At 44.0% G+C, this 25,612-nt stretch overlaps 1 protein-coding gene across 2 annotated transcripts in view; it reads right to left on the bottom strand.

Annotated features, from left to right (window-relative positions):
• LOC139570722 (adhesion G protein-coupled receptor A3-like) overlaps window positions 1-25,612 on the bottom strand; it is a 266,327-nt gene that overhangs the window by 175,275 nt on the left and 65,440 nt on the right. For both annotated transcript variants that reach the window (XM_071392854.1, XM_071392853.1), the window contains exons 4-9: window positions 25,191-25,262; window positions 24,938-25,009; window positions 24,639-24,802; window positions 13,442-13,655; window positions 1,652-1,816; window positions 248-467 (exon numbers count right to left, since the gene is read on the bottom strand). In XM_071392854.1, the coding sequence (XP_071248955.1) occupies window positions 248-467; window positions 1,652-1,816; window positions 13,442-13,655; window positions 24,639-24,802; window positions 24,938-25,009; window positions 25,191-25,262 (907 nt within the window). The remainder of the gene's footprint in view (window positions 1-247; window positions 468-1,651; window positions 1,817-13,441; window positions 13,656-24,638; window positions 24,803-24,937; window positions 25,010-25,190; window positions 25,263-25,612) is intronic.

The raw sequence follows: 25,612 nt of genomic DNA on the forward strand, positions 1-25,612 counted from the left end.
TGCATTTCATATGTGCATATGGGCATAAATTTAGCAAGATATTACCTTAAATAAAATAAAAAATGCTAAGCGCGGACAATATAATTGAAGATTCTTCAGTTTTCGACCCCCTTGTCTCGCGTTGTTTCTGCTAGTGAGAAAGCCGGAAATCGATGTTTGAGATAATAGTGCGGATGTAAGGTGAGAGTTCCGTGCCTGACTCTCCTGGGTTAAAAGGTGAGATTTGTGGAGTGAATTGCTGTCCTACCTGGGTGAGCTCGTGCAGTACACGGGTCACCTCGCTGGCATACGGGCACTGGGTATAGTCGTACTCTGCCCACTGGCCTGCCCGGTCACAGCGTCGCCAGGCCTTCTTCTCCCTCTGAGTGGGGTGGTGTGAAGAGGCACCAGAAGGGTGGGGGGCAGAGCCAAATGTGGATGGAGCACAGGGCAGGAAGGCCAACAACCCTGCCAGGGTCTTTGGCCACCTGTCACAAGAGATGGTATCAATATCCTTGTCACCATGATCCACCATAAGCCTTGATTTCCCGATGACATCATATGTGACACTTTGCTTTGTTATTACTACATTATCATATACTGCTGATCTGCTGTTGATCTGCATAACAAGTAAACAATAATAATGGCATTTCATATTACATTTTAATCTTACTGCAGTCTATACCCTGAAAATACTCAAAAAAAACCAAGCTTATTTCATTTCAACAATGTAAATTTGGCCAGTTTTCATGAAGCGAAAACAAAAAGAGTAAATGGAGGAGAGACTGGGGAGAAATCTGTTGTGTTCGTGAGGAATCTGTCTGGCTTTCTCCCCTTCATCACGGCACCGGCTACTTAGTAATGTACGGCACTAATCTCCCCCCAACAAAAAAGGGTCTCATTTTCCAGCCCATTGCGTCACTACTGGGCAGAAACGAAGCCTCTCTGCTCGCTGCACTGGAAGTGGGCTGTAAAGTACAGGAGAAATGCACAACAATGGAGCATACTGTACACGAAAAACAAGACAGGAGGGAGAGAAAAAGTCAACTTCATTCCAGATGGACACGTATGGAGACGGAGGGAGAGGTGGAAAGCAGACCTGGGTTCAAATACCATTTGCAATCTTTTCAAATACTTTTATCTGTGCTTGACTGAGCTTGCCTGATGCAATAGCACCAATTGAATAGTCCCAACATAGTAAAACCCCTCCCGTATGGCACTCCAGGAAGACTGAAGCAAATGCTCAACGTTTTTGAACCCAGGTCTCATGGAGAGCCAGTCAGAGACTAATTGGACTGTTTTACAGGCATCTATAAAGCTCGGTACATATGTATTTGCCTTTTGTTGATTGATATGAAACACAGAGCTTTCCTAATTTGTGGGGATAATTGCTAGCTAAACAGTGCTTGCATTCCAAGGAAATGTTTTTCATTTGTCTGTTTACTTTCTTTGTTATCTAATATTCTACAGTAGTTTCCTATTTGAGCAGAGCTGAGTTTAGTGAGTCATTGGGCTTTCACATTTCATTTTCTCATAACACTCTGTCTTCTTGAATGCTCACATAAGGTCAGGCATGTTTTTAGCCACCTTGTTCACTGTAGCTGACCTTTGACATTGACATTTAGCCTTGACCCGAAGAGGTCCTTGTGTCTGGTCTGGTCAAAGCACTTACCTGAAGTCTCCCTTGTTGCTGCTGACCCTGTCTGCTGAGCAGTAGGGCGCTGACGTCTCCAACACAACGATCTCCATCTGTCTGGACCTGTTGCCACGGGAACTGGTCACCTGGCACTCCCAGTTGCCAGACAGGCTGTGGTCGATGTTGGAGAGGATGACTTCACTGGAGGTGAGAAGAAGAAAGATTTGTGTGTGTGTGTGTGTGTGTGTGTGTGTGTGTGTGTGTGTGTGTGTGTGTGTGTGTGTGTGTGTGTGTGTGTGTGTGTGTGTGTGTGTGTGTGTTTGCATGTGTGTGTGTGTGTGTTTGCATGTGTCTTTCTGCTAACTGCACAAGAACTACTCAGTTCAAGACACAACTGTGAAACTTAGAATAGTGATGTTATGATGACTTATAGCTGTGGTCGTGACATGCCATTGGTGATTGATACTTAAATGGAACATATCTCCTTTGTAAGGAGGATATCTAATTTAATCGGACATCCATGGTTATATAAAGGACACATACATGACAATGACAACAGACAGATTATATAAATTATTGGATTTATGCTATTTTTTAAATACATCAATTGAGAGAATGCACCTTGTGATACATGTGAAAATAAACCCAACAAACTGCTAGGCAAGAACCACTATCTCCATGGAAATATTTCTCAGCGTAAAGCCAACTGTATTTTTTATTAGTAATGCATAATAATTGCCATAAAATCTACATTTCCATGTGGCACCTCAGAGCATTGACTGCTTTGCTCCACAGTTTTGTTAAGCAGCGTTCAGTGTTGCTGAATAATAGCAGCCGCGGTTTCCCCAAAAAACATGACTTGTCAAATTCGACTTAGGATCAACACTATGCCATGGGTGTGTGACAGTTGACATTCAAATTATAAATGACAGGCAAGAGAAGGCACTCAAATCTTCCACAGTATAAAATTATTAGTTGTTGAGTGCCGGAGAATAATCCTTGACAGTGCTTCTGAACAGAGGATATGCAAGAAATATTTATTCAGCGACATAAACTATAGTTCCCTGTGGCTTTTTCCACCAATACTCTCAAATTGATTTTTTTTTTTTTACTTAGCTCTTGCTGTTATGTTTCCTGGAATTGATTCAGTAGCATCGATCTGAATCCCATAGACATGATGACACTAATATTTGAAATACCCTTTTCACATCGTGCTGATCCGAACCCAATTTTGCTGGCTTGGACATCTTTTTATATAGTCCTTTTCAGCACGTTTCCAGCCACTATGGTGGATGGATGTGGATGGATGTGTACCCCGGCCAGGTTAGTACAGTCTGGCTTGGTTTGGCTTAGGGCTGTGGTGGTAATGAAATTGTCAGCCGGTGATTGTCAAGCAAATAACTTCCGGTCAAGAAAATTGACAATTAATAAACATAAACACATTTAGCATCTCCTGGCCTCTACAAGCCACTGATGCAGACCTTTGGAACATCTACATTTTAAAAAGTCTAATAAATACCTTTAATATAGCCTACACAATCACAATACATTTTTTAGACAGGTCTAAAGAAACATGATATTTAGAAAATGTAGTCTATTTCAGAAGAACAGAATAGCATACTCTTGAGTTGTCCTTATGCTCGGCTCTGATCTGGCTATGCCATATGACTGTGGGCAACACTAGTTCATTTAGTAGACAAGATTTGCACACAATTCCGTGGCATTATTTTATTTTATAGTATGAAGAATACAACTGAACATAGCTGGATAAAATAGAAAATATATTTTCTCCAAACGATTTCTGAGGGAGTGCGCACATGCGGCTATTCTGTGTTGAGCGGTTAACAAAGAAACAGGTCCTCCTATATGCTTCATTTAGAGTTATTTATGCAACTTTAGTTGTGATACTAACATTGGGTTATAAGTTTAGATTTTTTTATACATTCTAAGGCTGCATGATGCAACTAATGATGATTTGAAAAAAGTCGCTTGAAATTGCATGAGCTCTGCTTTGTTTCTTGCTCAGGCTGCACACACTTCCTCAGTCTCTCATTCACAATTTTGACAAGCACTTGATAATACCTCGAATTTCCCAGCGGCATCCCCCTTGTGTGGCCATAATGCCCCCTAAAAAAATCCATGCCTTTTGCGGCCGTTGGACCCCTGGCCTTAATATAATAATTATAATTCCCTTCTCCCGGCTGCATGCCCTGAAGCTCCTCTCACTCACATGGCGCATTCAGATATCTCAATTCTTATTAGCTGATGCACGTCACAGGATCGGGTCCTTCACACAGGCATCTCAGCTCCGAAGAAGGCTACAAGTGAAGACAGACACATCGGGGATGCAACTGTGCACGTCCTTCTTATCGAATTCCGAGGCGCATATGTTAGAAGAACTGTCCACATTTACTTTCCTTCAGCCAATAAGATGAGTAGGCCTAACAAACAGCAAAAGCACTAGCCTATGTCAATATACTCTCCCCCATAGTACAAAAGTTGACCTATTCCATTGGTCAACTTGTCCTTCTGTGCGAGAAATAAATATTCCAAACATAGTCTGGGACAGTTGTGGGATGCGATAGATCCCAAATTAATACAACCACTCGCATCAATTCATTTTTTTAAACCAATGAGGCTGATGCAACAGATCAGAACGTTTAGCTTAAATGTTGATAAACTATTACGCTATTTCTTCATATTATAAGCGCAGCAATGCGCAAACAGCAGTAGGCTATAAGCGTGAATGTTCCAAAATGCTATCAATTAGCTGGAAAACACCATTCTCAAAAGTGACCACAAATGCGATTTATACATGTGTTGCTTTATTGTAAAGGAAACTCACCTATGTATGCCAGTTAGGCTCTACACCAGTTTTAATGCGGATTAATGTGCTTCATTTTAAGAAGTTATTTGTTATTTAGTTGTGATACAAACCTATGGGCTAGGCTACATGCAGTGTGTGACTATGATTCGAAAAAGTCGCCAAAAAAGGCCTGTACTGTTTCTTGCCTTACTGCACACAAGCTGGGCATCATTCACAAGTGATAATATATCATTCACAAGTGATAGGCTAATATTGTCACACATCAGACTATTCTTGATTTAATTTTGCCTTTACATATACTAAACAATTTATGTGTGAAATTAATTTGGATTTAGAATGGACCAGTAACATGCACCTGTCTCGGAACAGGGGCAGTGGGAAAAAATACCTGTCATCTATGCACTTAAATAGCGAATGGAGGACGCTTTTCCTGTGGTTCATTTTCATGCCAGCCAGGTAGGATATACTCCTGTTGTAAAGCAAAGCAATGTGCTTAATATTAGGAAAGTAAAATGGAGGGGGAGTCGAGAGCTGTGAGAGAGAGGCCAAACTCCTGGATGTTTCGCAGGTCTGTTGGCTAAAAGCTTTGAACACTGATCATTATTTCATTGGCTGGAGCAGAAAGAAGAACCTGAGTGGCGTTTGGGATTTGAGTTAAAACTTGCTCTGAGACACAGTTTGCCACAATGTTGTTATTTTCTGGTTGACAAGATGTCAAATAACCAAATTACAACCAATAGGTCTCTATTACAACCAGGAAAAAGGCGTCTTTTTCATGACCAAGAGCGCATTTGTTGCTATCTGGTCAGATAACCAGATAAAGAGGTCTTCTTCATCCTGAAACCTACTGGTGCCCCGGGATACTTCTCCTCCCTTTCCCGCTCAGGAAAACATCCTTATACTAATCAAGATAGATGTAGCTACATGTAGCTAGATTAATTATTTTTTCCTCTTCCCTTGCTTAGCTCACTTGGCTATGCCCAGTAATAAACCACTCTACCACACTACATCAGAGTGACTGATAAAGTGAGCACTCTGTGTGAGTCCAGTCCAGTGATGTTGAGTAACCCTGTGATAGCATGGGCAACCCAGTGCTGCTGCTGCTACTGCCACTGCCTCGGTCATCTCCACCACCACAGGCAGAAATAGAACACAGCTCTCTCTCCCTAAAACAGCAGTGCTCCTTCTAAGGGACACAACCACAAAGTAGTGCATCAATTCTCCAGTCAGGTCCTAAATAGAAACCCTCTGAGCTTAATCCAATATCCGCTTGTCTGATGTCTCCATGCAAGCAGCTTGCTTGTCTTTAATTTCTAGGAAAGAGAAAACTGAGGAGAAGGAAGCATTGAAACATATTATGATGATGATAACGACATGATGATGATGTTGATTACTTAAAGACTTGATGATGGCAATAATGACCAGTCAATAATGAAATAAAGTGACGTGTCTGTCTGTCTGAGTGTGTGTTCATGTGCAAGTCTATGTGTGAGAGACTGAGACATGAATAGTGTGCAGAGACTTCCGGCGCCGACAGAGATGGCCACCTCGCTTCGCGTTCCTAGGAAACTATGCAATATTTTGTTTTTTTACGTGTTATTTCTTACATTGGTACCCCAGGTAATCTTAGGTTTCATTACATACAGTCGGGAGGAACTACTGAATATAAGAGCAACGTCAACTCACCAACATTACGACCAGGAATATGACTCTCCCGAAGCGGATCCTGTGTTTTGCCTTCCACCCAGAACAATGGATCGGATCCCAGCCGGCGACCATAAACAACGACGCCGTAAAAGGGGAAAACGAAGCGGTCTTCTGGTCAGGCTCCGGAGACGGGCACATCGCGCTCCACTCCCTAGCATACTACTCGCCAATGTCCAGTCTCTTGACAACAAGGTTGATGAAATCCGAGCAAGGGTAGCATTCCAGAGAGACATCAGAGACTGTAACGTTCTTTGCTTCACGGAAACATGGCTCACTCGAGAGACGCTAACGGAGTCGGTGCAGCCAGCTGGTTACTTCACGCATCGCGCCGACAGAAACAAGCATCTTTCTGGTAAGAAGAGGGGCGGGGGGGTATGCCTTATGATTAACGAGACGTGGTGTGATCATAACAACATACAGGAACTCAAGTCCTTCTGTTCACCTGATTTAGAATTCCTCGCAATCAAATGTCGACCGCATTATCTACCAAGGGAATTCTCTTCGATTATAATCACAGCCGTATATATTCCCCCCCCAAGCAGACACATCGATGGCCCTGAACGAACTTTATCTGACTCTATGTAAACTGGAAACCACACATCCTGAGGCTGCATTCATTGTAGCTGTGGATTTTAACAAGGCTAATCTGAAAACAAGACTCCCTAAATTCTATCAGCATATCGATTGTGCTACCAGGGCTGGTAAAACCCTGGATCATTGTTATTCTAACTTCCGCTACGCATATAAGGCCCTCCCCCGCCCTCCTTTCGGAAAAGCTGACCACGACTCCATTTTGTTGCTTCCAGCCTACAAACAGAAACTAAAACAAGAAGCTCCCGCTCTCAGGTCTGTTCAACGCTGGTCCGACCAATCTGATTCCACGCTTCAAGACTGCTTCGATCACGTGGATTGGGATATGTTCCGCATTGCGTCCAACAACAACATTGGCGAATACGCTGATTCGGTGAGCGAGTTCATTAGAAAGTGCATCAGCAACGTTATACCCACAGCAACGATTAAAACATTCCCAAACCAGAAACCGTGGATTGATGGCAGCATTCGCGCGAAAATGAAAGCGCGAACCACTGCTTTTAACCAGGGCAAGGTGACCGGAAACATGACCGAATACAAACAGTGTAGCTATTCCCTCCGCAAGGCAATCAAACAAGCTAAGTGCCAGTATAGAGACAAAGTAGAGTCGCAATTCAACGGCTCAGACACAAGAGGTATGTGGCAGGGTCTACAGTCAATCACGGATTACAAAAAGAAAACCAGCCCCGTCGCGGACCAGGATGTCTTGCTCCCAGACAGACTAAATAAATGTTTTGCTCGCTTTGAGGACAATACAGTGCCACTGACAGGGCCCGCTACCAAAATCTGCGGGCTCTCCTTCACTGCAGCCGAGGTGAGTAAAACATTTAAACGTGTTAACCCTCGCAAGGCTGCAGGCCCAGACGGCATTCCCAGCCGGGTCCTCAGAGCATGCGCAGACCAGCTGGCTGGTGTGTTTACGGACATATTCAATCAATCCTTATCCCAGTCTGCTGTTCCCACATGCTTCAAGAGGGCCACCATTGTTCCTGTTCCCAAGAAAGCTAAGGTAACTGAGCTAAACGACTACCGCCCCGTAGCACTCACTTCCGTCATCATGAAGTGCTTTGAGAGACTAGTCAAGGACCATATCACCTCCACCCTACCTGACACCCTAGACCCACACCCTAGACCCACTCCAACACCCTAGACCCACTCCAAGCCTCTCCATGTTTGTGATGGCTGTTTAACAGTTTGGTGACCTTGAGATAGAAGCTGTTTTTCAGTCTCTCGGTCCCAGCTTTGATGCACCTGTACTGACCTCGCCTTCTAGATGATAGCGGGATGAATAGGCAGTGGCTCGGGTGGTTGTTGTCCTTGATGATCTTTTTGGCCTTCCTGTGACATCGGCTGCTGTAGGTGTCCTGGAGGGCAGGTAGTTTGCCCACGGTGATGTGTTGTGTAGACCGCACTACCCTCTGGAGAGCCTTGCGGTTGAGGGCGGTGAGGTTGCCGTACCAGGCGGTGATACAGCCTGACAGGATGCTCTCGATTGTGCATCTGTAAAAGTTTGTGAGGGTTTTAGGTGACAACCCAAATTTCTTCAGTCTCCTGAGGTTGAAGAGGCGCTATTGCGACACTTGAAGAAACCCGGTGGCTGTACCGACTCTGACAACATATCCCGAGTGAGCCAAGTTTCTGTGAAACAGGGAATGTTACAATCTCTGATGTCTCTCTGGAAGGCAACTCGTGCCCTAATTTCATCCACCTTTCTGTCTAGAGACTGGACATTGGCGACTAATATGCTCGGAAGCGGTGGGTGGTGTGCTCGCCTTCTTAGTCTGACCAGGAGGCCTCTCCTGCGGCGACAACGTTGATTTGGGTCAGCCTCTGGGATTCGATCCAATGTCCAGGGTGGAGGTCCGAACAAAAGATCTGCTTCGGGAAAGTCGTATTCCTGGTCGTAATCTTGGTAAGTTGACGTTGCTCTTATATCCAATAGTTATTCTCAGCTGTATGTAATAACACTTAAGATTTTCTGTGCTAACAATGTAAGAAATATACATTAAAAAAAGTAATTACTGCATAGTTTCCTAAGGACTTGAAGCGAGGCGACCATCTCTGTTGGCGCCATCTTGCCAGATCACAAACTCTCCCAGATATCTGCTACACAGAGCTTAATTCAGACCCAGATAAACAGATTGTGTATAGAGGGTTTGTCCAGCTCCAGCAGTCAGCTTATGGGTGGTTTAGTGGTTTGATAGAAAACATTTTAGGAAGGTCGTCCTCAAAGGCTCACAACTGAATAATAACTATGAGAGGGAGCTTGGAGCTGGGAGCGCAGCCCTGCAGCACTGAGCGGGACAGGGGCACAACACAAAGTAATGACCTAAATCCACACTAACACTGCGCTATTGTGGAGATGTCTGCACCCAACGCTTCCCAAAGGCCTCATTAGGAATTCTTACGCTCTTGCGCTGATATTTAACAATTTGTTTACATAATGCCTGCTTACAAGACAGTAAACTTCAAAAGCGTCCCCTCCCCAATAACAAACCGAAATTCCAACTCTCAGGCATTTTACAAGAGGCTCTATGCCACAGAGTTGGTTTCCTACTTTCTCTAAGTAAGTGCGTGGGTGCTTCCGATCATACATTCAGTTGAACAGCTACTGTATTCTTGCAAACAAATAAACATACTGAAGAAAACATAATCAAGAAAAAACATTATATGGGGACCATAAGTTAGCGAACACACACACGAACACACACACAAACACACACACACACAAACACACACCACTGCAGGCCTCTGAAGGACTCTTGCGCAGTGATGATAAGACTTTAATAGGGAAGGCTAAATCTGGGTATGAATGGTCGGACTTAAAGCATTAGCATGTGATTTGGGAATAAATAAAAGATCCCTCCTCCATAAAAAGAGAAGGAGCTTCTTCCAAAGACATTTGTTCTCCCCCTCTCTTAAACCACTCCAACCAGTGTTGTGACCCCATTTAGCTTTACTTCATCCACTACAGATCATAGCCATGTGTAAATAGGGCTAAAGAATCCTACTATAAATGACATGACCGTGGGCTACAGGGCCCAATTAAGAACACTATTCATCCAAGAACCTTGTGATTGAAAATTGAGTTTAAAGGGAGCTGTTTGTATTTCTTTGCATTGTGTACATCGAAAAAACACCTTGTAACAGTGTAACTCTACCAAAGCTTCTATGTGCAAAAATTGTAAGGCTCTCACTTTGCCACTATCTACCGTATGTATCGTCTCTGTAATGCCATCAACTAACCTACCGTCCCTCTGGCAATCAGAATTACTACTCCCTCTGACCTGCTCTACGTTCTCTCATGTGCTGGTTTAGAACACAGTGGCAGGACAATTCCAAGAGCCAATCAGCTTGAGGAGAAGTGTGAAGGAAAATCAAGGGATGAGGAGAAAGAGAAAGTTAGAAATAGAAATGGGAGAAACAGAAAATATATTTTTTTAAATGCCTGGAGAGCGAAAGGTGTGAGGGAGAAAAGAAAAGGAGAGAGAGAGAGCAGAGAGCAGAGCAGAGAGCGAGAGAGAGAGAAACCCATCAGAGAAAACGAGGTAGAGCTTTTCCTCTCAGTTCAGTGGCATATTAGGGTGATTAAAAAAGATACCTCCGAAGCGGCAGCTAGCTGCAGGCTTTCAAGTGCTTGATTAATGGGGCATGATTCACATGCTGGTCCCATGTCCTCCGCTAGCATCAGTTACTTGGAGTTTAGCCTGGCAACATTACGCAGTCTGCAGCAGCCTGGGCCAGCCACACACACACACACACACACACACACCCAGCACCGGCATTAATATTCAGGGACCATTATTTGGGGTCAAAATTCTGAATGAAATGGAAGATCTTATCATCCTGTGCCAGTGAGCGTCACCCCAAATGTCCTCAGAGACAGCAAGACTACGTAACATATGCTGAATGTTTACACTGGCACATTCTGTAACATGGCACCCTCTGAGGAATGGGCAACATTGGTTTGTGACCACACTCAACTGAGGTGAGAGAAAAGCTATGAAAACATTTTGGGAACACCTTAATAGGGGTCATAAAATCCAAATTCAATATGACTTCAGCGTGTCTGATCAAAGAACACATCGGGGGGTTTAAGCTACATCTTAATCCTGTGTTTTTAGACTTTTCCTCTCCAATGGGCCATCATACAAGGCTAGAGGTACTGACTCTCACACACACACACACACACACACACACCGCAAAGAGAACGTTATTTCAAAGTGAACTCCATCAACAGAGAGAGCATAACGATTGAAAATACAGCCTCATGTCATTAAACTGGCATTGACTCAGGCCTAGTTGCTGGCATGGTGGGCAGGTCAGAGCATTACTAATCCCTGATGCTTTATTTAATGAGAGCACCAGGGCCAGAAAGTCCCCCCCCCCCCTCTAATTCCCTACTTGTCTGTCGACACACTTGTTGATGATATAGGAGCTCAGACTGAGCTGAGAGCTGTGTTTTTGTTGGATGGGACGTTTTATACACTCAACAGTCTGCAGTGGAAACCAAGGCAGTTCCTCTGCCTTTTTTCTCTCTGCTGGGAAAGCTTGACTGTGCCTGTGGCTGCCAAGAGCAACATGACCGTATAGGTTCCACTTCGAGGGAGAAAATTGCATAATTTGTGTATACAAGGGAAAGCGGCGGCTAATTGCGAGTCCTAATCAGAATGAGAGTGAGGCTAAATCCATCACATTCCGCACAGGGACGCAGTAGTGGAAAAGGAGAGTTGGAAGTGTTTGTGTGTGTGTGTGTGTCTACGCGTGCATGCGTGCGTGTGTGCATGTGCGCATATTGCTAAAGTGTTTTCCTGAGGTGCGTGTGTTGCAGTGAGGAGTCAGAGGGCTCGACTCACACTGATGAACGTCACACATCACCCCTGAGCCACTTAATGGAGTTAGATTGCGTAAGGACGTCCCATTAGAACAGAACACCACCTAACAATGGACACTGGGTTGACTATCAGGCCGATCCACTCCGCTCCGTATGCTGTAGAGTACACAGGCATGTGTTAATCACTCTTCAGCCCATTCACACATACAAGTGATTCATTCACCAGAGCAGCTTGATGGGCTTTTGTGTGTACACACAATTCGCAACTTAACACTACAGCTGCTAGTTACCATTAGCTACGAATGATCCACAGCCATTAGGCAGTTCGGAATGAGTGGCCAGGTGTGAATTACAGACCTCATTGGAGAGGCAATGCTAAGTCATTCCATTTTGGCAGTCCGCAACAGAACAATCTGTCAATACAAACTAAATGCAGGGAGGAAGGGTAGCACTGAATGCAGTTAGCCTATTGAGATATTTAAGTGGACACGCAACATATCTTTTTACTCATCCTCATACTAAGAGACAATCAACTCAGCCACAAAGCTATAGTGAATACAACATAATAGTACACTTCAACATCAGGTGGGAATGTTGGTCAAATCAGGAGCAGTGGGAGCGACGGTATTCCGGGACGGTATCCTTCCCAGAACTGGGAAAGGAGCTGGCATTCCGGGTGCTATGTAAACCGTGACAATGAGCGTTCCGGCCCTGTTGACACAGGGAAAAGATATTTCTGTCAACACTCCATCAATATTTATGTTAGAGCCCCCGGCTCAGAGCATAGCAGCAGTTAAACTAATCAACGGCAATGTGCTCCTCCATATGAGCCTGCTTGCCGCCAAGCCAAGCAGACCTGGATTCAAATACTATTTGAAAATTGTTCCAATACTTTGAGGGTTCGCTTTAGCATGTCCAGAGGGCCAGATGGGTGGGATTTACCGGTTTGAGATGATTTGATTGGTCCAATAAGCCAGGCAAACTCAATTGAGCACATATAAAGTGTTTTAAATGATTTCAAATCGTTTTTGAATCCAGGTCTTCCGCCCTAGCTAACAGAAACAGTAGCCTGAAGAGGAAACAAAGAGAGGAAGAGGATGTGTGGCGACGGGCCCCAAAAATGTGAGAAAAGCAGCGCTGCTGACCACATTATCACTATAATTATGCTTCCGCATCTGTTCCTGTCAGTGTGTGATCACCGAATGCTCCGACAACGTTCCCGGAGCGCTCTGAAAACCTCCTGCGGAGCACAGATTGGCTCTCAGAAGTGGTGGCACACTGCCAACCCAATTCTGCCCCTGTCCTTTCAGATCCCTATCAAGGGTGGACGATAACATGAGGTAAATCACGGCTACAATAAGGGATAAAAAGGGGATGGTGTGTGAGTGTTTGTGTTGTGTATGTTTGCATACAGATGTGTGTGGTTGTGTGTCAGGGCATGTGAGCATGATAAGTGAGACGCAGTGATGTGGGTGAGTGTTTGTTTGTGTGTGTGTGTGTGTGTGTGTGTGTGTGTGTGTGTGTGTGTGTGTGTGTGTGTGTGTGTGTGTGTGTGTGTGTGTGTGTGTGTGTGTGTGTGTGTGTGTGTGTGTGTGTGTGTGTGTGTGTGTGTGTGTGTGTGTGTGTGTGTGTGTGTGTGTACTGCACAACTGTCCCACATGAGCATATACACGTGCATGCGTGTGCGAGTACTGCACTGCAGAACTGTTACGCATGAGTGTGTGTGTGTGTGTGTGTGTGTGTGTGTGTGTGTGTGTGTGTGTGTGTGTGTGTGTGTGTGTGTGTGTGTGTGTGTGTGTGTGTGTGTGTGTGTGTGTGTGTGAGCGAGAGCGATTAGCTCTCCCCTCACGTCCCCGATACCCCCTACCTGGTTAGCAGGCAGCAGTCGTGGACCAGGGTTTCCTCCACATAGACACCCCTGCCCTCGTTGCTGTGGATGGCGTGGCCATTGTGGCGCCAGCGCAGCTTGACTGAGGGATCCAGGTAGGACACGGTGCACTGCAGAGGTAGCCGGTCCCCACGGAACACCACCTGTCTCTGGGACGGGATCAGCTGGAACAAGGGCAGCTCCAGAGGCCCATCTGAAGAGGAAAGGATTACCAGGGAGAGGAGAAGGGGAGAACTCGTTCATCCAGAGGGAAGGAGAGATTGGCGGGGGATGGGAAAGGGATTGATGATTCCCCATGGCTGAAGTCATGTCAGTTGCAAAGTATTGACAATGTTACCACACAAAAATACACATACAATGTCCACAAATACACATACACACACAAACATCAGCAATCAGGAGAAAGCAATGTGCTTGTAGGAATGAATGAAAGCTGTGGGGAACATAGAGGATTTACAGCCAAGCAAATCATTTAATACCAGATGAATTCTGATTTTTGTGGTTGTTGGCTATATAAAAAGGCTAGTAAAGGGTTTAACAGCTTTCGTCAGTTTCAATCTTAGAAACCGCTAGCGCTGTACCTGGAGCTGTTTGCGTCGGCCACGCGTCTACATACTGATCTGAGATTATCGTAGTAAACTGGCTCGCTGTGGTACCTTGGGAATTCCGAACACAGGGAACATTGGCCACATAAAAACATTTCCTTGGACATGCTCCAAGAAGCCGGCTAAGCGGCCTTCAGTTCCATTCAGATCAATGGGGAGACCTAGCAGTGCTTACAGTGTGACGGGCCATTCAGTACATGGGTCATAAAGCGCTCCCATTTATGGATGCTGATACATTCAGTTCAAACTCCAACGTCTCTAGCTATATTACATCTCTATTCTAAATGCTATATAATGGATCTGACAAAGAGATAGTGAGATAGCGAAGGCACGGCGCCATTCCATCTCTAGTGTCTGCAGGTTTTAGTTTTTTCCTTTCAATTAAGACCTAGACAACCATGTGAGGGGAGTTATTTACTGATTAGTGACCTTAATTCATCAATCAAGTACAAGGGAGGAGCGAAAACCCGCAGACACTCGTGTTAAACGCATTCCATGGAGGAACACGTTCTCTAATACTATACATAAATAGAAATAATGCATACTATTAACATAAATAAGACATACGTGCTTCTGTACTAAAGTACGCAATTAACATGCTCATCTACTGGGCTAACACCACATCTCTTGATATTAACATGCTCATCTACTGGGCTAACACTACATCTCTTGATATTAACATGCTCATCTACTGGGCTAACACTACATCTCTTGATATTAACATGCTCATCTATTGGGCTAACACCACATCTCTTGATATTAACATGCTCATCTACTGGGCTAACACCACATCTCTTGATATTAACATGCTCATCTACTGGGCTAACACCACATCCCTTGATATTAACATGCTCATCTACTGGGCTAACACCACATCTCTTGATATTAACATGCTCATCTACTGGGCTAACACCACATCTCTTGATATTAACATGCTCATCTATTGGGCTAACACCACATCCCTTGATATTAACATGCTCATCTACTGGGCTAACACCACATCTCTTGATATTAACATGCTCATCTACTGGGCTAACACCACATCTCTTGATATTAACATGCTCATCTATTGGGCTAACACCACATCTCTTGATATTAACATGCTCATCTACTGGGCTAACACCACATCTCTTGATATTAACATGCTCATCTACTGGGCTAACACCACATCCCTTGATATTAACATGCTCATCTACTGGGCTAACACCACATCTCTTGATATTAACATGCTCATCTACTGGGCTAACACTACATCTCTTGATATTAACATGCTCATCTACTGGGCTAACACCACATCTCTTGATATTAACATGCTCATCTACTGGGCTAACACTACATCTCTTGATATTAACATGCTCATCTACTGGGCTAACACCACATCTCTTGATATTAACATGCTCATCTACTGGGCTAACACTACATCTCTTGATATTAACATGCTCATCTACTGGGCGAACACCACATCTCTTGATATTAACATGCTCATCTACTGGGATAACACCACATCTCTTGATATTGCAATTTTCCTGTGTTTTAAAGAGTGTCATTTCATTTGTTGATTATTTACAGAGCCATGTATTGGTAGTTGGACATGAAGCAGTGCAGAACTGGAGCTACTGCATAACCTGTAGCTGACTGTAGCTGGCTAAGTGGTACCACATAAAAACAGCATGGGGCAATGGACTGTTGATCTGCTGTTATGCTGATACTGTTGAATCACACTCAGAGCCAAAGGATCAGAGCGGCAAAACGCCTGTGCCTATCAGGCACTGCCAGGGTGAGACTGTGTGTGTGTGTGTGTGTGTGTGTGTGTGTGTATGCTTTCCCGATGTGTACAGTATGTGTGTGTTGATGAAGTAGTAGTTGTGCTGACCCACAGTGTGTAATGGCACAAGGTAAAGCCAGGGTAATGCCGTGTGTGTGTGTGTGTGTGTGTGTGTGTGTGTGTGTGTGTGTGTGTGTGTGTGTGTGTGTGTGTGTGTGTGTGTGTGTGTGTGTGTGTGTGTGTGTGTGTGTGTGTGTGTGTGTGTGTGTGTGTGTGTGTGTGTGTGTGTGTGATGGCACAAGGATCCCTAGATGCCAGGGCTAAGCTCTGCGGGTGTCATTGGGCTGCAGTTAACACATTAACCACATAAACTAATGTAATCCAATAGTGGCAGCTCTGATATTGCTAAAATGTGGAATATAAGTAGTCAATTGTCTGCCCTGCATACAGAAATAAACAACATTAGGATCTCTTAAAACATTTAGGAAATATAGACCTATAAACACACAGATACAATAGGCATAAATATAAACTATGAATATTTATGATGAATGTAAACTTCACATTTTGGTAGCTGTTCAATAGACAACTTTCCAAGTCCATTTTGCTCTCACTCAGTGCTGTATATTTAACCTTTATTTAACTAGGCCATGCCATGCCTCTGTTGTGTTTGAATAGCCGAAGCCAACTACTTTCTCAATGTGTGTGTCACATCTTCTCCTGCTTCTCCCCTCCTCTTTATCAAACGTTTCACCTGCTTCCCGACTCACAGATCCATTATTACAGTGTGTTCATGTTGTAATCTCATTCACACACATACAGCATATCAACAATGGGCAAGTCCACAAAATATATTAAGGCTTTCACAACACAACCACACAGTAGCGTACAGGAAAGCAACCGTAATACAACAGTCAGCTACTCTAGTAGTGTACAGCCCTTATTTCCCCAATATAACTAAGTGTGCAAGGTTAAATCAAAGTCTTTGAGGTGACCAGGACATACGTGTGTCCTTACAGGGTGAGGAGACAAGGTAGCCAGTGGTGGTTGTAGTTTTGGGGCCCTGACCTGCTTGCACAGCTAACAGCACTTTGTGACATCGGCTGATGTAAAAAGGGCTTTATAAATACATTTGATTGATTGATTGATTGATTGGTCATTCTGGGCAAGGGCTAGTATCCTTGCTGTGTGACTGGCGGAGTGATCAGTTTCCATTTGTACAGTTCGCTATAGGCAGTCAGCAGATGCAGCTTGCACACCAAAGAGACCCCTTGACTAACTGGAATGTTATCCCAGCCTGAATGATGATGGGGATACTCCAGTAGTGGAATGGTTGGTTGTATGGTTGTGAAGGAAAGTCTGTGAAAGGGCTGTCACAAAGAGACTTGCCTTTAGATCTTTCCAACGCCCAATTGTACTGTGGGTCAAGTTGTTTTAATGTTGAATGTGGCAACATATTTCTTTATATTTCTTTGGAAGTCAGGTAGAATGATAATTTGGCCAATATTAACCAAGGTGGCATTCGCACGCACTACGCTCTTAATAGTTACTACTATCGTCCTGGAAGTTCTAAACTTTGCGAGGCATGTCACTTCACCAATCTCTTTGCAAAGTTCACCACACGTCTTTTTTCTTCTTCACCACAACTAGATGGATACATAAAGAATTACTGTTGTAATAAATACTGTATCACTGAATGACAAATACTGGAATAAAGTAGGCTAATGCAATTGAAGGCATCAAATTGGTGTTACTGAAACTCCCAAAGTCATCCAATTGTTAAAATACAATTGATTGAAGCAATAGCCTAGCAATAGCCTACCCGTGTGTGGTCAACTATTTCAGCACCATTTTTCACTGCTTTGAGGCAAGTGTGGGGTCTTGCTAAATCTATCAATCTCCCGAATAGTGCAGAGGTCTAAGGCACTGCATCACAGTGCTAGAGGCTTTCATACAGACCTGGGTTCAATCCCGAGCTGTATCACAACCGGCCGCGATCGGGAGTCCCATAGGGCGGCGCACAATTGGCCCAGCGTCGTCCGGGTTAGGGGAGGGTTTGGCCGGGAGGGCCAATTACTTGGTTCATCTCACTCTAACAACTCCTTGTGGGCGGCCGGGCGCCTGCAGGCTGACCTCGTCGTCAGGTGAACGGTGTTTCCTCCGACACATTGGTGCGGCTGACTTCCAGGTTAAGCGGATGTTAAGAAGCGCGATTTCGCATGTCATGTTTCGGAGGATGCATGACTCGACCTTCACCTCCCGAGCCTGTTGGGGAGTTGCAACGATGAGACAAGATCAAAATTGGGGAAAAAATCTAATAAAAATCTATCAATTTCTATTTTTCTTTTCACTGAATCTCAGTTTGCATATTGGTTAGGCTACAATTAGGCTGTGGAAATGTTAGCTAAGTTGAGGTGAGTGCTGCTCATGATCATCTTGTCTGGTTGGCACATTTATTAGCCTGATCAGAACATTTTGCCAGCATGTTATGTAGCTTAACAAGTGGATTATTTTGCTCTTCACTGGCAGTCGCTTAGTTGCCTAGGCCTACTCCCGACCAAAAGCCTGAGACTTGTCTTAATCAATGTGATTTTGTTTCACTGAATCTCCATCTGTATATTTCGTTTATTCTCTGGCTGGGCAAATAAGTGGAGGTGGTGTAGCTCATCTATTTGTTTGCTCATCTATCACTGATCAGAAACGTTCAGAATGTAGGCCTATTATTTTGCTTGATCACGTATAGGCAACTCCAAAAGCTGGCGGAGGTTGCGAAACATGAACACACAAGACTCGAATGCTTTTTGAAAACATAGATTGCTATCATTTTCAATCGGTATCATGATGAAGACACTCTCAACGTAAGACCCCCTCTATTCTTTTTCAAATTCATTTTATTAGTCTTATAATGTTTATTAGAACCAACCTAAACAAATTAATAATGGATTTATTTTTGATGGTGTATATTCTCAATGGATTTATTAAAATAACCTCCCTGCCACATCAGCATACCACTACTACCATTCGCCCCCGGCATGCCGGCATGCACACGGGAGGTATAAAAGTCAACCTGCAGGTTGTAGAAATGGGCCTGTTTGTAATGGGGTCATGTAGACATTGCACAATTTTTTTCATAGGCAAAATACCATACATCCTATGTGAAAGTAGTATTAAGAACATGGGAACATCCCAATGTGCATCACAAATGCAGTGGCCCAGCAGGTCATGTTGGATTCAGGCAGACGTTTTGGACTAGCAATACAAAAACTCACTTCTAAATGATACGGAGGTGAATTAATTAAGAGCCCAATCCTGGCAGGGAATTTATACCACAGTGGGGGCTAGTTGTAGAGCTAGGGAGAGGGTGTCAGGGTTGGATTCTCTTTCTTTTTGCTGGAGCCTCACATTTGTCTCAATGATCGTCAAAGAGGCTTAAGACTAATTTAAAACATGTACATATACAAGTGATTAAACCATCATTTAAATGGTATTGTGGCAGCCTTATTGGATTTGATGCCATATTGGATTAGGAGTTAAATCCAAGAGTAGGGGCTAAATACATACAAATCCACAGAGGAAGCTTTGATTGGAAAAAATGACAGCTTTCAGTGTCTTAGCCCACCAATAGACACCGAAAAGAGAGAAAACATTGGACTTGGAAAGTTGTCTATTGAACAGCTACCAAAAAGTGAAGTTTACATTCATCATGGCCCGGGTATCCTGGAAGTATATTGACCTCATCCCGTCAGTAGAGGATGCCTGGCTGCTCTTTAAAAGTGCTTTCCTCACCGTCTCAAATAAGCATGCCCCATTCAAAAAACGTAGAACTAAGAACAGATATAGCCCTTGGTTCACCCCAGACTTGACTGCCCTTGACCAGCACAAAAACATCCTGTGGCGTTCTGCATTAGCATCGAATAGCACCCGCGATATGCAACTTTTCAGGGAAGTCAGGAACCAATACACTCAGTCAGTTAGGAAAGCTGATGGCTAGCTTTTTCAAACAGAAATTTGCATCCTTTAGCACTAATTCCAAATCGTTTTGGGACACTGTAAAGTCCATGGAGAATAAGAGCATCTCCTCCCAGCTGCCCACTACACTGAGGATAGGAAACAATGTTTCCACCGATAAATCTACGATAATCGATCATTTCAATAAGCATTTTTCTACGGCTGGCCATGCTTCCACCTAGCTACCCCTACCCCGGCCAACATCTCAGCATCCCCTTCAGCAACTTGCCCAAGCCCCCACCGCTTCTCCTTCACCCAAATCAAGACAGTTGATGTTCTGAAAGAGCTGCAAAATCTAGACCCCTACAAATCAGCTGGGCTAGACAATCTGGACCCTCTCTTTCTAAAATTATCCGCCAAAATTGTTGCAACCCCTATTACTAGCTTATTCAACCTCTCTTTCGTATCGTCTGAGATCCCCAAAGATTGGAAAGCTGCCGTGGTCATCCCCCTCTCCAAAGGGGGTGACACTCTAGACCCAAACTGTTATAGACCTATATCCATCCTGCCCTGCCTTTCTAAAATCTTCGAAAGCCAAGTTAACAAACAGATCACCGACCATTTCGAATCCCACTGTACCTTCTCCGCTATGCAATCTGGTTTCCGAGCTGGTCATGGGTGCACCTCAGCCATGCCCAAGGTCCTAAACGATATCATAACCGCCATCGATAAAAGACAGTACTGTGTAGCCGTCTTCATCGACCTGGCCAAGGCTTTCGACTCTGTCAATCACCGCATTCTTATCGGCAGACTCAATAGCCTTGGCTTCTCAAATGACTGCCTCGCCTGGTTCACCAACTACTTCCAGACAGAGTTCAGTGTGTCAAATTGGAGGGCCTGTTGTCCGGACCTCTGGCAGTCTCTATGGGGGTGCCACAGGGTTCAATTCTCGGGCCGACTCTTTTCTCTGTACATATGACGTCGCTCTTGCTGCTGGTGATTCTCTGATCCACCTCTATGCAGATGACACCATTCTGTATACATCTGGCCCTTCTTTGGACACTATGCTAACAAACCTCCAAACGAGCTTCAATGCCATATAACACTCCTTCCGAGGCCTCCAACTCTTTTTAAATGGAAGTAAAACTAAGTGCATGCTCTTCAACTGATTGCTGCCCACATCCTCCCGCCCGACTAGCATCACTACTCTGGACGGTTCTGACTTGGAATATGTGGACAACTAAATGCCTAGGTGTCTGGTTAGACTGTAAACTCTCCTTCCAGACTCACATTAAGCATCTCCAATCCAAAATTAAATCTAGAATCGGCTTCCTATTTTGCAACAAAGCCTCCTTCACTCATGCTGCCAAACATAACCTTGTAAAACGGACTATCCTACCGATCATTGACTTTGGCGATGTCATTTACAAAATAGCCTCCAACACCATACTCAGCAAACTGGATGTAGTCTATCACAGTGCCATCCGTTTTGTCACCAAAGCCCCATATACCACCTACCACTGTGACCTGTATGCTCTTGTTGGCTGGCCCTCACTACATATTTGTCGCCAAACCCACTGGCTCCAGGTCATCTATAAGTCTATGCTAGGTAAAGCCCCGCCTTACCTCAGCTCACTGGTCACCATAGCAACACCCACCCGTAGCACGCGCTCCAGCAGGTATATTTCACTGGTCATCCCCAAAGCCAACACTTCCTTTGGCCGCTTTTCCTTCCAGTGTTTGTTCCAGTCTGCTACCAATGACTGGAACAAATTGCAAAAATCACTGAAGCTAGAGTCTTATATCTCCCTCTCTAACTTTAAGCATCAGCTGTCAAAGCAGCTTACTGATCACTGTACCTGTACACAACCAATCTGTAAATAGCACACCCAACTACTTTATCCCCATATTGTTATTTATCCTCTTGTTTTTTTGCACCCCAGTATCTCTACTTGCACATCATTATCTGCACATCTATCACTCCAGTGTTAATGCTACATTGTAATTATTTCGCCTCTATGGCCTATTTACTGCCTTACCTCCCTACTCTTCTACATTTGCACACACTGTACATAGATGTTTCTATTGTGTTATTGACTGTACGTTTGTTTATGTGTAACTCTGTGTTGTTGTTTTTGTCGCACTGCTTTGCTTTATCTTGGCCAGGTCACAGTTGTAAATGAGAACTTATTCTCAACTGGCGTACCTGGTTAAATAAAGGTGAAATAAAATAAATTAAAAATCATAAATATGAATAGTTGATATTTCCGCCCAATGTATCTGTGTGTTTACAGGTCTATATTTCTAAATTGCTTTAAGATATCGTAGTGCTATTTGTTTGTGTATGTAGGGCAGACAATTGACTACTAGTATTCAACATTTTAGCAATATCAGAGCTTGCAATATTGAGTTACATGAGCATATGTGCACCCCCTTCAGCCAGGCATTAATTCTGCACTGTTTGAGTTAAGGGGTTGTCGAAATATCTATCAATTTAACCACTTTTTCAGTAAAACAATTTCATACAACCATCTATTACATATCTATGAGACCTTTTATGGAAAAACATGGTTGTGCTTTGTTATACATCAGGTGGGGGTATCTCAAAAGCAAAAGCTTTTTTTGAGGATTGGCCGCTAGCCTAGAAGGATCCATTCAAATCACTACAGAACAACTCCATCTTAGCATGGTCCCAGATCTGTTTGTGCTGTCTGGGCAAACATGACAATGACCATAGGAGTTGGAAAACACAGCACAAACAAATCTGGGACCAGGCTCACTGACCCACAACAGCTAAGACAGTCTCTGAGTGAGCCACATCATTCAGGATGGGAAGCCATTAAATGAGAAACCCCTAATTAATAAAAACAAGTCCAACCCTGCTATTTCCTCAATAGGATTAGGCCCTTTCACACACACTGGTTACACTTCTCTTATTGTATCCAGATGTTGCTTGGATAATATTCTGTCTTTTTCAGAATATGGAGCTAATTCAACTTGAAAGCAAGTTCTACTGGTCTGACCACAGGGTCTAAAAGGCATATAATTCTCGTCATGTGCATAAGGCCTGTAGTGACCATTAGGACCCTGACACTGCCATGGCGTCATACACTAAATAATTACCCAGACACCAAAGGCCCTAGGTGTGTGTGAATCAACTCATCTCTTCTTACCGTAGGCTATGTATTCCAATTCATATGCGGCAGGTAGTCTAGTGGTTAAGAGTGTTGGGTCAGTAACCGAAAGGTCGCTGGTTTGAATCCCTGAGCCAACGAGGTAAAAAAAATTATGCTTATGTGACCTTGAGCAAGGCACTTAATCCCAATTGCTCCTGTAAGTCGCTCTGGATAAGAGCGTCGGCTAAATGACTAAAACGTCAAATTATATGCATTCTACAGAGGTCACTGATGAGCCTTGAGGAAATCAATGAGGGCCCTGCTCCTTATTCAGTGTGTGTGTGTGTGTGTGTGTGTGTGTGTGTGTGTGTGTGTGTGTGTGTGTGTGTGTGTGTGTGTGTGTGTGTGTGTGTGTGTGTGTGTGTGTGTGTGTGTCTCATTTCTCAGTGTTAGATGAGCTGAACAGACATAGCCTTGACCCCCATCTGAGGAAGCACCTGATCCTGGCAGGAAACTTCTCCTCCCTCCGTTCCCCCTCGTTTGAGAATGACACTTGACCCGCACGCAATGTCAGACACCCCAAAGGAGGAGAAGCACTTTAAGATGTGTTCACCCTGACATCTGCTACTCATCACATCGCTTTGGAGAAGAAAAAAAAGGGACGACATGGCTGGAATAACAGGAAGATTGCACCTTGGATAGTTGTCTGGTATGAGTGAGAACTATTGTCTGGTACGAGTGAGAAGGCGAGCTTTGTCATTTGTCATCGTATCGACTGTCATTCTCAGTAATACCTTGACCTATATCACCAGGTGCTGAACAAACGCAGCTGATATGTGATGAAATGCTGATGGCCACAGTATAGTAGTGCTGCCTTCCATGACATAAAGTGAACCCATATGGAGATAATAAGCTGCAAATAACATTACAAGAAGAGGTTGTTAGAGCACTGTACAGTGTCCAATCAAAGATGGCTCTTGCCAAGCAAGTAAGTAAAGGGATTGTAGGAGGCTGTTGTAGAGGGAGTCCTGAACATTATCACGTTAATCCCATAATGGATGTGTTAGGGTGAAAGGAGAATTCTATACTCCAACCAGCCTAATTCCACTCCTGGCTCTATGTCATAGGACTGTGTGGAATTACCCTGTAATTGCTTGGATTGTTCCACATAATGAAAGACACACTCGGGATTATGTAGAATAACTTCAGAATGTCTAGTATTGTACATGGATACACCCCCCCCCACACACACACACACAAACACACAGCCATTTACATTTCTAGCAGTGACTCGTGTTATTTTCTCATCCCAGTGCAATATCCTCTAAGCGTGTGCAGGATATGGGGAATGTAGGAGCAGAGTTGCTTTCAGACATGAGATGTGATTCCCCCATGGCTCAGAGCACACAGCAGAGCATATCACAAAGCAGAGATGGAAACACCAGAACACTCTAGCTAGCTTCCACACCAATCTCTTCCTCACAGGTGATTCACTCACCTCATACACACAGAGGGGTGATCCGACAGACAGCAGGGAATATTCACCCATCGACTTTCAGACATACTCCTCATCCGCATACTTATAATCATAGGCCATACTCCTCATGACCCATACTCATTTATTTTGGGGCACAATACAAATTCAAACATATACAGAAAAAAAGATACTGACATGCTTACTCTATGTAGGTGTTCTGTATGCCTTATGTAAACACGGATAGTGATGGTGTGAGATAACTTACCACATCTGAGCTGTGTCTCCCTCAGGTTGCGGACCTCCAGGCCGTGGAGGTGTGTGGGGTACACACACAGGGTGTCGTTGCCCAGGCGCACACTGTTCGCCCTGGCCCACAGCAGCAGCCACTCCAGCTGACAGTCACAGAACAGAGACTCTGTAGAGAAGTGCCTGAGGGGATATGACAATGGTATTACAACCATCATCGAACTGTGTAGGTGTCATTTTGGTGCAGTGTGTGTGTGAGTGATTATATGATTGTGGGGTGTGTGTGTGTGTGTGTGTTGTTTCCTTTTGTTTTCTTACAGGACTTTGAGAGACAGGAGGTGTGTGAATAGTCCCACCGGCAATGAAGAGAAAATATTTCCAGATAGATTCCTGTGGGGAGAAAAGGGTAAATACACATCAAACTGGTTTACTTTGTACAAGTAAAACGCCACAGTATCTGCTAATGCATTACTTTGAAAGAGCCTTATCTAAGAGAAACAACATATTTCCTACACACGCATCTCAAATTGTGCGCACCGTACTGTATGTTTTCAATTTAGAGATTACTCACAATTTAGAAAGATTGCCAAGGTCTACAAACATTTCAGGAGAGAGGCAGCCAATCCGATTGTTGGAGAGATCCCTATAAGGACAAAAAGCAAACTTTAAATTGTGGCTTAGAGATAAGCCAAGCACATCTGACTTAAAGCATTAAGAGCACTGATCATAGAAGGAGAGCTGGCAGTGAGGGGATGTGTGTGTGAGAGAACACAGAACGAGCTTGGCTGTGACAACAAGTGTGTGTGTGTGTGTGTGTGTGTGTGTGTGTGTGTGTGTGTGTGTGTGTGTGTGTGTGTGTGTGTGTGTGTGTGTGTGTGTGTGTGTGTGTGTGTGTGTGTGTGTGTGATGTGCCGTCTCTTCTCATAATAATCTATTAACGAGAGCTTAAGCAGCTCAAGGAACTGTGATGTTAAACCACCAGTCCAATGTTTA

This window comes from Salvelinus alpinus, chromosome 3 (assembly GCF_045679555.1).
Source record: "Salvelinus alpinus chromosome 3, SLU_Salpinus.1, whole genome shotgun sequence".
In the NCBI taxonomy this organism is placed as follows: Eukaryota; Metazoa; Chordata; class Actinopteri; order Salmoniformes; family Salmonidae; genus Salvelinus; species Salvelinus alpinus.